A 12,117-nucleotide genomic window follows, 5' to 3' on the forward strand; every position below is an offset into this window, starting at 1 on the left:
ATATTTAGAGTGACTGTTGACATGTAAAGACATACTACTGCCATCATATCATTTGCCTTTTGGTTGTTTTGTATCTCCATTGTATCTTTTCCCCTGTTTCTGTCTATCTTTGTAAAGTGGTTGTTTTCCCTGGGGATTTGGTCAGTGTCCCCTTTTTTTATGTTTTGTGGCTCTACTCTAGGTTTTTAGTTTGTGGTTACTATGTGGCTTACATAAAACACTTCATATAAAAAATGTTGATAGCACCTAATCTTCATTTGGCTATAAAATTTCTACCTCTTACCCCTTTAATTTTATATTTTTAATGTCACAATTTACCTTTTCTTATTCTGTGAATTCATGGAGAAATTATAGTAGCTATAGTTATTTTTAATGCTCTTTTCCTTTAGCCTTTATAATATAATTAACACTGCATTCTAATATAGAGTGCCAGTTTCCTAATTCTGACTGTTTGTTTTTCACCTTTGCTAGAGTATTGTATACTTTCATTTGCTTTTATGTCACTGATTAGCATTTTTGTTTTTTTCATTTCATCCTGGAGGACTCTTTTCAGCATTTCTTACAAGACAGATCTAGTGATGGTGTACTCTCTCAGCTTTTGTTTGTCTGACAAAGGCTTTATTTCTCTTTCATATCTGAGGAATACCTTGCTGGATAAAGTATTCCTGGCTGGCAAGTTTTATCTTTCAACACTTTGAACATGTTGTTCCACTCTCTCCTGGCCTGTAGATTTTCTGCTGAGAAATCTGAAGATAGATGAATGAGGGTTCCTTTGTAGGTTACTTTCTTTTAAAAAAAAAATCTTGAACTCTACCTTGTTTGTACATAAAATTTGAAACTAAATGGGTTGCATATCTAAATGTAAAATATGAATAATAAGCTTCTAGAAAATAACATAGGAAAATATCTTTATCAACTTGGGATGAGGAAAACGTTAATTTAAGACAAAATCATATAAATGCTGGAATAATGGCAGCTAACAAATTTTCAGTATTTACAAGGTGCCTGGCACTGTCCTCAGAACTTTATGCATATTTAACCCTCACAGTAACCTTAATATTACCATTTTACAGATGGAGAAATGAATACAAAGATATTTAGTAATTCATTCTGAGATGACATAGCAAGTATGTGGAGGAAATGTAATTAGTTGCAGACAATCTAACTTCAGAGCTCACATTATTCTACAGGTCTGATTGTGTTTATAATCTGGGATGAGAAGATCTTTCTAGCACATCAAATAAAAGCTAAGAACCATAAGTAAAAATATTGATGAACTTTTACATAAATTTAAAACTTTTACATTTTGTCCAAAATAGAGTTTGAAGAGTGTTGAAGAATTAGGAGAAAATGTTTTGCAGCACACATAAGAGACATAGGGCTAATGTCATTAAAATTTTTTTTTAAAGTTCCTACAAACCAGTTTACAACACCCATTCAAGTAGGAAAAATGAGAAAACTATAGGAGCTGGTAATTCTCAAAAGAATAAATCAAAAATATTACAAATAAGGAAAATGTTACAAATACAATGTTTACAAATGTAAAGGGTGGTCTTGTGACCAGATACATTTCAGAAATACCAGATTAAATAAAATTGTTCTATTTTCTTTACAGTGAGATTTCTCATAACTTACTTTGTGAGTATCCACTGTGACTCTACAGAAAAAGTAATGAAGAGAACATTTCTAAATCTTGTCTAACCATAAGCTTCTAATAGGACAAGGGGTCTACAGAACATACTTGAAAATGCTGCATTCATTCACTTGTTCTTATAATAATAGTCCTATAACTTTTCCCACTTTATGAGATTACATAATCTAATACGGGTTGTCTAAATTAATAAGGTCTTTATTCCACTTATTCCACTTATTCCATAGTGGTTCCAGCACTATGCTGGGCTCAGAAAGGTGCTTAATACATTTACAAAGAGGGGAGTGGGGACTGGAGAAGCAGAGGCAATTGCTAATGTTACTCCAAGTCTCCTATATTTCCAGATCCTGGGGGATCATTTTAAATAGCATTATTCACTCAGCCCAAAATATCTACTTTGATTAATCAGTTGTGATCTCCTCATTTCCTGAGCCATTTGCTCTAACTCAACCTTCCCTCAGAATTCTACATCAACTCTACAGGAACCAGGTAAGAGGTTGCAGGCCTCTCTCCATCCTCTGCTCTGTTAGCCTGGCACAGACCTGACTCTTCTTGCGCATGCCCCTTGAGTGCCATGAGCAGTGGAATTAGAAGCTGGAGCATCTTCTTTTCATTCCAGTCCAGAATTGCTCAACCTATGCCTCTAGCCAAAGCTGATAAAGTGCCAGCTGCAACTGTTTCAGTTGGGGCCATCACAAATACATGGCCAAGCTGGTCCTGGGTGACATCATAGTAAGTCTGGGGTTAGAGAGGAAACAGGGGATGCAGGAAAGCCTGGCTTAATGAATCTGTGTGACCAATCCTTCCCTGTATTCCCTGTGCAGTGGGGAATAAAGAGATACCATGTTAGGCAAACTTTAATCTGCACACTCCCTTCCCACTTTTGACTCTGAGCCTCTTGAGGAGCCACATAGTCTACCATTTGCTTTGGCATCAAGACTTCCTTAGGTAAGTTTTCATATGTTTTATCTCAAAGCCCGCTCTGACTTTTTAGAATATTTAACTGTCTTGTGACATTAATGGGGAGAGTGGTGGAGTGAAAGTATGTCATATAGTCACATATGCATGAAAAGATTACTCTGAGTATAACACAGAGATTATTTTAGAGAGGATGAAACTAGAAAAGAGAATAAAATTTAAGAAGTGGCTCCAGAAATGCAGATGAAAGATGGTGGTAGCCTAAAATAGTAAAGAGGGTGGGTGTATTAGCATGCCAAAGTTACCATAACAAAATATCACATACTGGGTGGCTTAAACAGCAGAAATTTCTCAGTTCTGGAGGCTGGGAAGTCCCAGGTCAAGTTTGTCAGCAGGATTGGTTTCCTTCTGAGGGCGATAATGGAAGAATCTGTTCCAGGCGTCTCCCCTTGGTGTGCAGATGGCCACCCTCTTGCTGCCTCTTCACATGGTCTTCTCTCTGTGGACATGTCCTCCTGGTATCTCTCCCTCTTTTTGAAAAAATTTTATTTTAATTCCAGTGTAGTTAACATACAGTGTTATATTAGTTTCAGGTGTACTATATAGCAATTCAACACTTTTAGACATGATCCAGTGCTCATCACAAGTACACTCCTTAATCCCCATCACCTCTTTCAACCATCCCCCACCTATGTCCCCACTGGTAACCATCTTCCTCTGTTTATAAGAACACAAGTCATATTGGATTAGACCTAATTTTAACTTAATCATCTCTTTAAAAATCTTACCTCCAAATATGGTTACATTCTGAGGTACTGGGGGCTGGGACGTCAACATACAAATTTTAAGAGGGACACAGTTCAGCCTGTAACAGTGGAGTTACCAAGAAACAGATGCAATTGAGAGATACTAAAGAGGTTGAATATAAAAGTAATGTGATCAATGAGCTATACAGGATGAACAGGCAGGTACAAGTACAGATTTGAAAATTAGGGGTAGAAGTGTCAGTTGGAAAGTCATCCATCTATTGAAATCACCGGAATGAATGAGATTGTCCACTCAGAAGGTGTGGAGAGAAAAGCAAAGAGGGCCTAGGTCTGAGCCTGGAAGAACTGCCCACATTTACCATCATACAGAGGAAGCAGAGCTGGAAAAGGAGACTGGCAATTGTCCGAAGTATTATAGGAAAATAAGAAGAGGGTGTTTACTGTGCAAAATAGGACTAGAATGTTCCAAAGAGGAGCAATGCCTCCTGATTAAAGATAACCCCTCCACGTGTCCTCTGAACCTCGCCATCCTCCCACATCCTTAGGAATCTGATATTATCAACTATATACTCCCTTCCTCGTCTTCATGTTCCTTTTCTCTTCCACGTCTTTCTCATCCCCATTTAAATGTGTTCAAGTCATTTCCACCTTAAAACCTTCTAAATAAACTACAGTCTCAAAATGCTCTCCCTCTACTCTGACTTACTCTATAGCTACCACACTATCTCTTCCCAGGTACAACAGTCTTTGTAAAGAATTTAAAGAATGACTATATGAGAGGTTAAATAAGGAAGTGCCAACTGCCTAAAGTAGCTGTTGTCTACAAGTAAAATAAGAACTCCTATTTTCCTTTATTCTCACAACAGTTCTGATAACAGATGTGTGGGTTTTTCCACATCAAGCACTTCTCCAGTTTTTAGTGGATATTGAATGGGTGTTCTACAGTTGAACTCAATTCTGACAACTAACTACCTGGAGTTAGTGCAGACTCCACAGGTTAAGGGCCAGTCCCACAACACTGCATCCACTTCAGATGCCAATCACAAATCTAGGTTGTCACTTACACTTCTGACTGACCCTCTATATATAAATCAGGAGTTCCTACGACCCCCCCACCTCAGTTTCAATAATTTGCTAGAATAGCTCACAGAACTCAGTAAAGTGCTCTACTAACTATTACTAATTTATTATAAAGAATACAACTCAGGAATAACCGAATGGAAAAGATACATAGAACAAGGTATGGGAAGGGACATGGAGTTTTCAGGCCCTCTCTAGGTATGCCCCTGTTCCAGCACCATCATATGTTCACCAACCCAGATGTTCTCTGAGCTCCTTCAGTTAAGGTTTTTATGTAGGCATGATTGACTAAATCACTGGCCACTGGTGATTAATTCAATCTCCAGCTCTGGGGCTGTAAGTTCTAACCTTCTAATCAGGAGATCTTCTAATCAGGAGATCAGTTCTCTATCCTAAGGGGTTTTTCAAGTCACCATATTAACATAAACTCAGGTGTGGTTGAAAAAGGCTTGTTATGGATAAAAAAAGAGACACTCCTTCTTTATCACCTGAGAGATACTTTAGGGGCCACGACGAGAACCACATATTAAAACAAAGATGCTTCTATTGTTCTTAGACTTAATAAATTACAAAGATTTTAAGGGTTCTGGCCAGGGACCCAGATGAAGACCACAACATATATTTCTTATTATATTACAAGATTACAACAATATTCCTCAGTTACCTACAAGAATCCCCAGTTACCTACAAGTCTCCCTAGCTACCTAGAAGGCTTTCCAATTATGTACAAGTCTTGCTCCCTCATTCCTTAAGGTCTCTTCTGTCACCTTGTCAGTTAGACCTCCCCAAACACTCTGTTAAAAACACCTGCTACCTTCCCAATCTGCACTCCCTATACTCTTTCCCTGCTTTATTTTCCTATAGTACTTATGATCATCTGATAGAGTCTATATCTTCAGGATTTATTTAGTTTCTTTCTCTTCCACTAGACTATAACCTTAGTGAGGGCAAGGGCTTCTCATTTTGTATTTACTCCTACATCCCTAGTTGTTAGAGAATTGCTTGGTACATATTAGACAATAAATAGTTGGAATGAATGAATGAATGAATGCCCTGAGAACAAAGGCTGGCCTCCCACTCAAGGTAGTTTGACATGGGAATGGTGTGCTTTTCCCTGATGAGTTGTATTATCTTGAACAAGTCAAAGTTTTTTTCCTCTCTCCTCATGGGTTTTTCCAGAGGATGAGCCAAAATAATGTGAAAATTAACTATGGTTATATGTCTAAAAGCACAATGTGGAGTAGTAATGGACTTGGAGCTGGGAAGAACTGGGTTTGGATCCTGGCATATTTAGAGTAATTAGTCAGCATTATTCAGGTAAACAGAACCAATAGGCTATTATATATCAAACATGTAATGATTTATTATTATAAGGAATTGGCTCATGCAATTATGTAGGCTAAGAAGTCCCATTATCTGCCATCTGCAAACTGGAGACCCAAGAAAGCCATTGATGTAGTATGAAACCAGAGAGCCAGGAGGCCAATGGTGTAGTTCTAGTCCAAGTCCAAATGCCTGAGAAACAAGAAAAATGGTGATGTAAGTTCTACTCCAACTCTAAAAGCCTGAGATCCAGAGGGTTAATTGTGTAAGTCGGAGGGCCGAAGGCTGATGTCACAGCTCACATAATCAAGCAGAGAGAAAAATTTCCCCTCTTCCACCTTTTTGTTCTATTCAGGCCTTCAAGTGATTGGAAAATGTCTGCCCACATTGGGAAGGGCCATCTTCTTTATTCTATGGACAAATTCAAATGCTAATCTCATCTGAAAACACCCTCACAGACACACTCAGAAATAATGTTTAACTAAATATCTGGGCACTCCATGATCCAATCAAGTTAACACATAAAATTAACCCCTAGATCCAGTAACTTGTGATCTGGTCTGGTTCCTTAACTTGTCCTAGGTTGCTTTCTTCACTGTGAAATGAGGAAAGGAGATAACTTGGTCTAGTTTACAGAGTTGTTCTCCAGATTAAATGTGATGGGAAATGCAAAACCTTGACATGCAGGAAGCCATCAGAACCAGCCAGTGCCTTATCCTTCCACAACGCCAGGTACCTCACTCAGAATCCAAGAGGGTTAGATGTAAAGATGACCTCAGAGACTGTATACCTAGGACAATGATCATGATCTTCCCCTGACCAAAAATGCAAAGTTGGTGATTAACTTGTAAACTGGACTCCAGAACACTACTGCATCATCACAGCAAGTATCTTTGGGATGCATTACAATGCAGTTGTGGACTACATGTGTGTATCCCCCTCCAAATTCATTTGTTGAGACCTAACTCCAATGTGACAGGATTTGGAAGTGGGCCTTTGAAAGATAATTAGGTCATGAGGGTGGAGTCCTCGTGAATTGGATTAGTGTCCTTATAAGAGACAGGGAGAGATCTCTCACTTGCCATGTGAGGACCCACTGAAAAGGCAGCTGTTTGAAAACCATGAAGAGAGCCCTAAGAACCAACCATACTGGCACCCTGAGTTTGGATTTCCAACTTCCAGAACTATGAGATATAAATATCTGTTGATTAAGTCACTCAGTCTAGGGCACATGTAGGCCTTGAATAGCATGGATTTTTAACTGCACAAGTCCACTTACACATATTTTTTTCCAATAAATTCTGTGGAAAAATTTTTGGAGATTTGCAAAAATTTGGAAAAACAGACAAATTGCATAGCCTAGAAATATCAAAAAAATTTAAAAATTTGGTGTGCCACAAATGCACAAAATATATGTATATACTAGATTATTTTCTCATTTACTGCTATAAAATACACACATATTTCTTAAAAAAGGTTAAAATTTGTCAAAGCATAGGCACACAAAAACTATAGACCATACATGGAACAATTCACACTCAAATAAGAAATAATAAGTAAACATAAAAATTCAGTATTAAATCATAACTGCATAAAATTAACCATACTGTATACTGTACTACTGTAATAATTTCATAACCATCTCCCATTGCTATTGCAGTGAGCTCCAGTGTTGGGAGTATCCACTTAAAATGCTGTGACGCCAATTATTTCCATGTAAGCTGTTGTCTTTCCAGTAAATTGTATATTGCAGTAAAAAGTGATCTCTCATGGTTCTTGTGTATTTTTCATTATGTTTAGTGCAATACTGTAAACCTTGAGTAACACTATACACCCATATGAAGTGTTACTAGTGATACTGATAGTGATCCCAAGAAGCAGAAAAAAAAGTCATGACATTACAAGAAAAAGTTTCTTTCAAATGTATCATACGCTGACATGTGCAGCTGTGGTTGCCCGCCATTTCCAAGATAAATGAATCCAGCATAAGGACGTTTGTAACAAGAAGAAAAGGAAATCCATGAAGACATCACTGCAGCTATGCCAGCAGGTGCAAAAACCTTGAACTTTTTGCAAACTGCCTTTTTATCTCATATTAAAAATGCAGCTTTCATATGGGTGCAAGATTACTATAAGAAAGGCATGCCACTAGCCTCTAATATGATTTCAGGAAAAGCAATGTCATTATATAACAACAAAGCAAAAGGAAGGCGAAGGATCTAAACTGGTGAATTTAATGCCAACAAAGGATAGTTTGATAATTTTAAAAAGAGGTTTAGATTAAAAAATGTCAAGATAACAGGAGAGCAGCTTCTGCTGACCAAGAAGCAGCAGATGAGTTCCTAGATGGCATTAAGAAAAGGACACCTACCAGAAGAAGCCAAGATGGCGGAACAGCATGGAAGTTTTTTGTGTGTCTCGCATCCATGTAATACAGCCAGACCAACACTAAACCATCCTGCACACCTATTGGAGGACTGGAGGATTAACACAACAATCTGCACAACCTGAACCACAGAATTCACCAGGTATGCGGCGCTGACAAGTGAACTTGGGGAGTGAGAAGCTGCGGGAAGGGAGGTGCTTCTGCGGGTGGAGAGAGGATGGAGACCAGGGGGAGAACACAGGAAAAGCACCCCTCCCCAAAAGCAGCTGGAGAGAACATAATAAATTGGAAATAGCTGCAGGGACTAAACTAAAAAGGGAGAAAGGAGAAAGGAGAGGGTTGGAATTCCATTAAGACTGTAAACAAGGGAAGTGCAAAGGCTGCAACTCCACAGCTAGATACCTGGCAGTGCTCTGGTGGGAAGGGTGAATCCCCAGGAACAGAGTGGGGTCTGGAAGGTTCTCGGGCCACACGGGGAAAAGCGGTTCCACTGCTGGATGGACATTTGGTAGAGACTATTGAAGCCACCTGGTCCCAGAAGACCCCAGAAAACGGCTGCAATTGCTGGTGCTGGAAAAGGGTCGTTAAGGGTGAAGCCTGGTGCCAGCTGTGTGCTGTGATTTTCCATAATCCCTGAAATGCTGCTGCTACACAATCTCTTGAACTTTTTCTGGGGCAGGATGGCACCTGACACAGTCTCGGGGCACCGGCAGCAGAAGGCTCCAGCAAGCGTTTGTGGGTACAGCCAATGTTCGGCCATTGCTCATTCGGCCATTGCTCGGTGAGACCCTTCCACAGAGGGGCGGAACGGGTCAAAGCCGCAGTCTTTCAGAAGTAAGGGGCCAGGGAAGGCAGCCGCATCTGAGACAAAACTTGGGAGACAGGTATTGCCTGGGGCTTGGTCATGGAGAGTGAAAAAGGGGGGAGTGGACGAGAGCTGAAGACAGAGGATGGGTGCTCGATTGCTGATCCAGAACAGACTGGGTACATGGGTGACATCATTTTCACCACTCCTACGCATGCGCATACGCACCTGCAAGCCTCACAACAATCCACCCCAGTAGGCTAGCATCGCCATCTAGTAAAGAACAGAGCCATTGCACTGAGCCCCGCCCAACTGGGCCAACCTCGCTCTTCAAGAACACAAGTCTCACCTCCTACTTAGTTTACGGACTATAAGGCACTTCATAGTCTGTCTTCTAGGGGAAAACGAAGTAATTTCAGTCCTGTTTCAATCTGTTAGCAAGTCCATCTATTCGATTTTCTTTTTTTTTCTCTTTTTTACTTCTTTTCTTTTTCTTGAATACACAAAAAGAAAAAATTCATTTTATTTTCAATTTTTATTAAAAATATTTTTCTTTAATTTTTTTACTATATTTTTTACTTTTGTGTAAATTTTTTCAAATTCTATTTTACTTCCATCATTTTATTTTAGTCTACTACAGTGTATTCACTTTTTCAAATTCTCAAATGATTTCTTTTTTCTTTTTTTTCTCTTTTTTGTCTCTTTTCTTGAATATAGAAAAAGAAAAAATTCATTTTTATTTTCAATTTCTAGTAAAATATTTTTCTTTAATTTTTTTCTACTATATTCTTTACTTTTGTGTAATTTTTTTCAAATTCTATTTTACGTCCATCATTTTATTTTAGTCTACTTCAGTGTATTCACCTTTTCAAATTTTCAAAAAATCGCCTTTTTATTTTTTCTTTTTTTCCTCTTTTTTGTTTCTTTTCCTTTTCTTGAATATAGAAACAAAAAATTCATTTTTATTTTCAATTTCTGATAAAAATATTTTTCTTTAATTTTTTGATACTATATTCTTTACTTTTGTGTAAATTTTTTCAAATTCTACTTTACTCCCATCATCTCATTTTAGTATACTTCAGTGTATTCACTTTTTCAAAGTCTCAAACAATTTCCTTTTTTCATCCCCTCCCTTTTTTTCTCTAATCTGTCAAGCCATTTTCAACACCCACACCAAAACACCTAGGATCCAGCATCATTTATTCGATTTATGTGTGTGTGTGTGTGTGTTTAATTTTTTAATTTTAATATTTTTTAATTTTAAATTTTTTATTTTAATTTTTCTACCTCATTAATACCTTTTTTCTGCTCAAAATGACAAAACGAAGGAATTCACCCCAAAAGAAAGAGCATGAAGAAACGACAGCCAGGGATTTAACCAACACAGATACAAGCATGATATCTGAACCAAAATTTAGAATCGCGAGAATAAGAATACTAGCTGGAGTTGAAAATAGGTTAGAATCCCTTTCTGCAGAGATAAAAGAAGTGAAAAATAGCCAGAATGAAATTAAAAAATGCTATAACTGAGCTGCAATCATGGATGGATGCCGCGGTGTCAAGGAAGGCTGAGGCAGAACAGAGATTCAACGATATAGAGAACAAACTTATAGAGAATAATGAAGCAGAAAAAAGAGGGAGATTAAGGCAAAAGAGCACTATTTAAGAATTAGAGAAATCAGTGACTCATTAAAAAGGGACAAAATCAGAATCATAGGGGTCCCAGAAGAGGAGGAGACAGAAATGGCATAGAAGGCTTATGTGAGCAAATCATAGTGGGAAACTTTCCTAACCTGGGGAGAGACATAAACATTAGAATCCAGGAAGCACGGAGGACCCCCATTAGATTTATCAAAACCCGACCATCAACAAGGCATATCATAGTCAAATTCACAAAATACTCAGACAAGGAGAGAATCGTGAAAGCAACAAGGGAAAAAAGGCCCTAACCTACAAGGGAAGACAGATCAGGTTTGCAGCAGACCTATCCACAGAAACTTGGCAGGCCAGAAAGGAGTAGCAGGATATATTCAGTGTGCTGGATCAGAAAAATATGCAGCCAAGAATTCTTTATCCAGCAGGATATCATTCAAAATAGAAGGAGAGATAAAAAGTTTCCCAGACGAACAAAAATTAAAGGAGTTTGTGACCACTAAACCATCCCTACAAGAAATTTTAAGGAGGACTCTCTGAGGGGAGAAAAGATTGAAAATTATATATATATATATATATATATATATATATATATATGCAACAAGGATTAGAAAGGACAAGAGAACACCACCAGAAACTCCAACTCTACAAGCATCATAATGGCAATAAATTCATATCTTTCAGTACTCACTCAAAACGTCAATGGACTCAATGCTCCACTCAAAAGATATAGGGTAACAGAATGGGTAAGAAAACAAGATCAAGGGGTCTATCCACCAAGAAGACCTAACAATTATAAACATTTATGTGCCAAATGTGAAAACACCCAAATATATAAATCAACTAATCACAAACATAAAGAAACTCATCGATAGTAATACCATAATAGTAGGAGACTTCAACACCCCACTCACAGCAATGGACAGATCACCTAATCAAAAAATCAACAAGGAAACAATGGCTTGGAATGACACACTGGACCAGATGGACTTACAGATATATTCAGAATATTCCATCCTAGGGCAGTAGAATATATATTCTTCTCCAGTGCACCTGGAACGTTCTCCAGAATAGACCATATACTGGGACACAAAACAGCCCTAAATAAGTACAAAAAGATCGAGATCGCACCGTGCATATTTTCAGACCACGACACTATGAAACTCGAAATCAACCACAAGAAAAATTTTGGAGAGGTAAAAATACTTGGAGATTGAAGAACATCCTACTAAAGAATGAATGGGGTAACCAAGCAGTTAAAGAGGAAATTAAAAAGTATATGGAAGTCAATGAGAATTATAACATCACAACCCAAAACCTTGGGGACGCAGCAAAGGCGGTCATAAGAGGAAAATATATAGCAATCCAGGCCTTCCTAAAGAAGGAAGAAAATTCTCGGACACACAACCTAACCTCACACCTTAGGGAAGTGGTAAAAGAACAGCAAATAAAACCCCAAACCAGTAGAAGACAGGAAATAATAAAGATTAGAGCAGAAATTAATGCTATCGAAACCAAAAAAACAGTAGAACAG

At 38.1% G+C, this 12,117-nt stretch overlaps 1 protein-coding gene across 8 annotated transcripts in view; it reads right to left on the reverse strand.

Annotated features, from left to right (window-relative positions):
- Window positions 1-12,117, reverse strand: part of LOC122217664 (serine protease-like protein 51) — a 63,688-nt gene that overhangs the window by 39,287 nt on the left and 12,284 nt on the right. For 7 of the 8 annotated variants that reach the window (XR_006201611.1, XM_042934980.1, XM_042934981.1 and 4 more), the window contains one exon: window positions 2,895-3,099. Coding sequence is in view for 7 of the 8 variants with exons in the window: in XM_042934980.1 (XP_042790914.1) it covers window positions 2,895-3,099 (205 nt within the window). In the remaining variant the exon portion in view is untranslated. Of the gene's footprint in view, window positions 1-2,193; window positions 2,313-2,894; window positions 3,100-12,117 lie in introns of those variants that run through there. The other variant, XM_042934978.1, reaches the window with a different exon arrangement.

This window comes from Panthera leo, chromosome B1 (genome assembly GCF_018350215.1).
Source record: "Panthera leo isolate Ple1 chromosome B1, P.leo_Ple1_pat1.1, whole genome shotgun sequence".
Lineage (NCBI taxonomy): Eukaryota > Metazoa > Chordata > Mammalia > Carnivora > Felidae > Panthera > Panthera leo.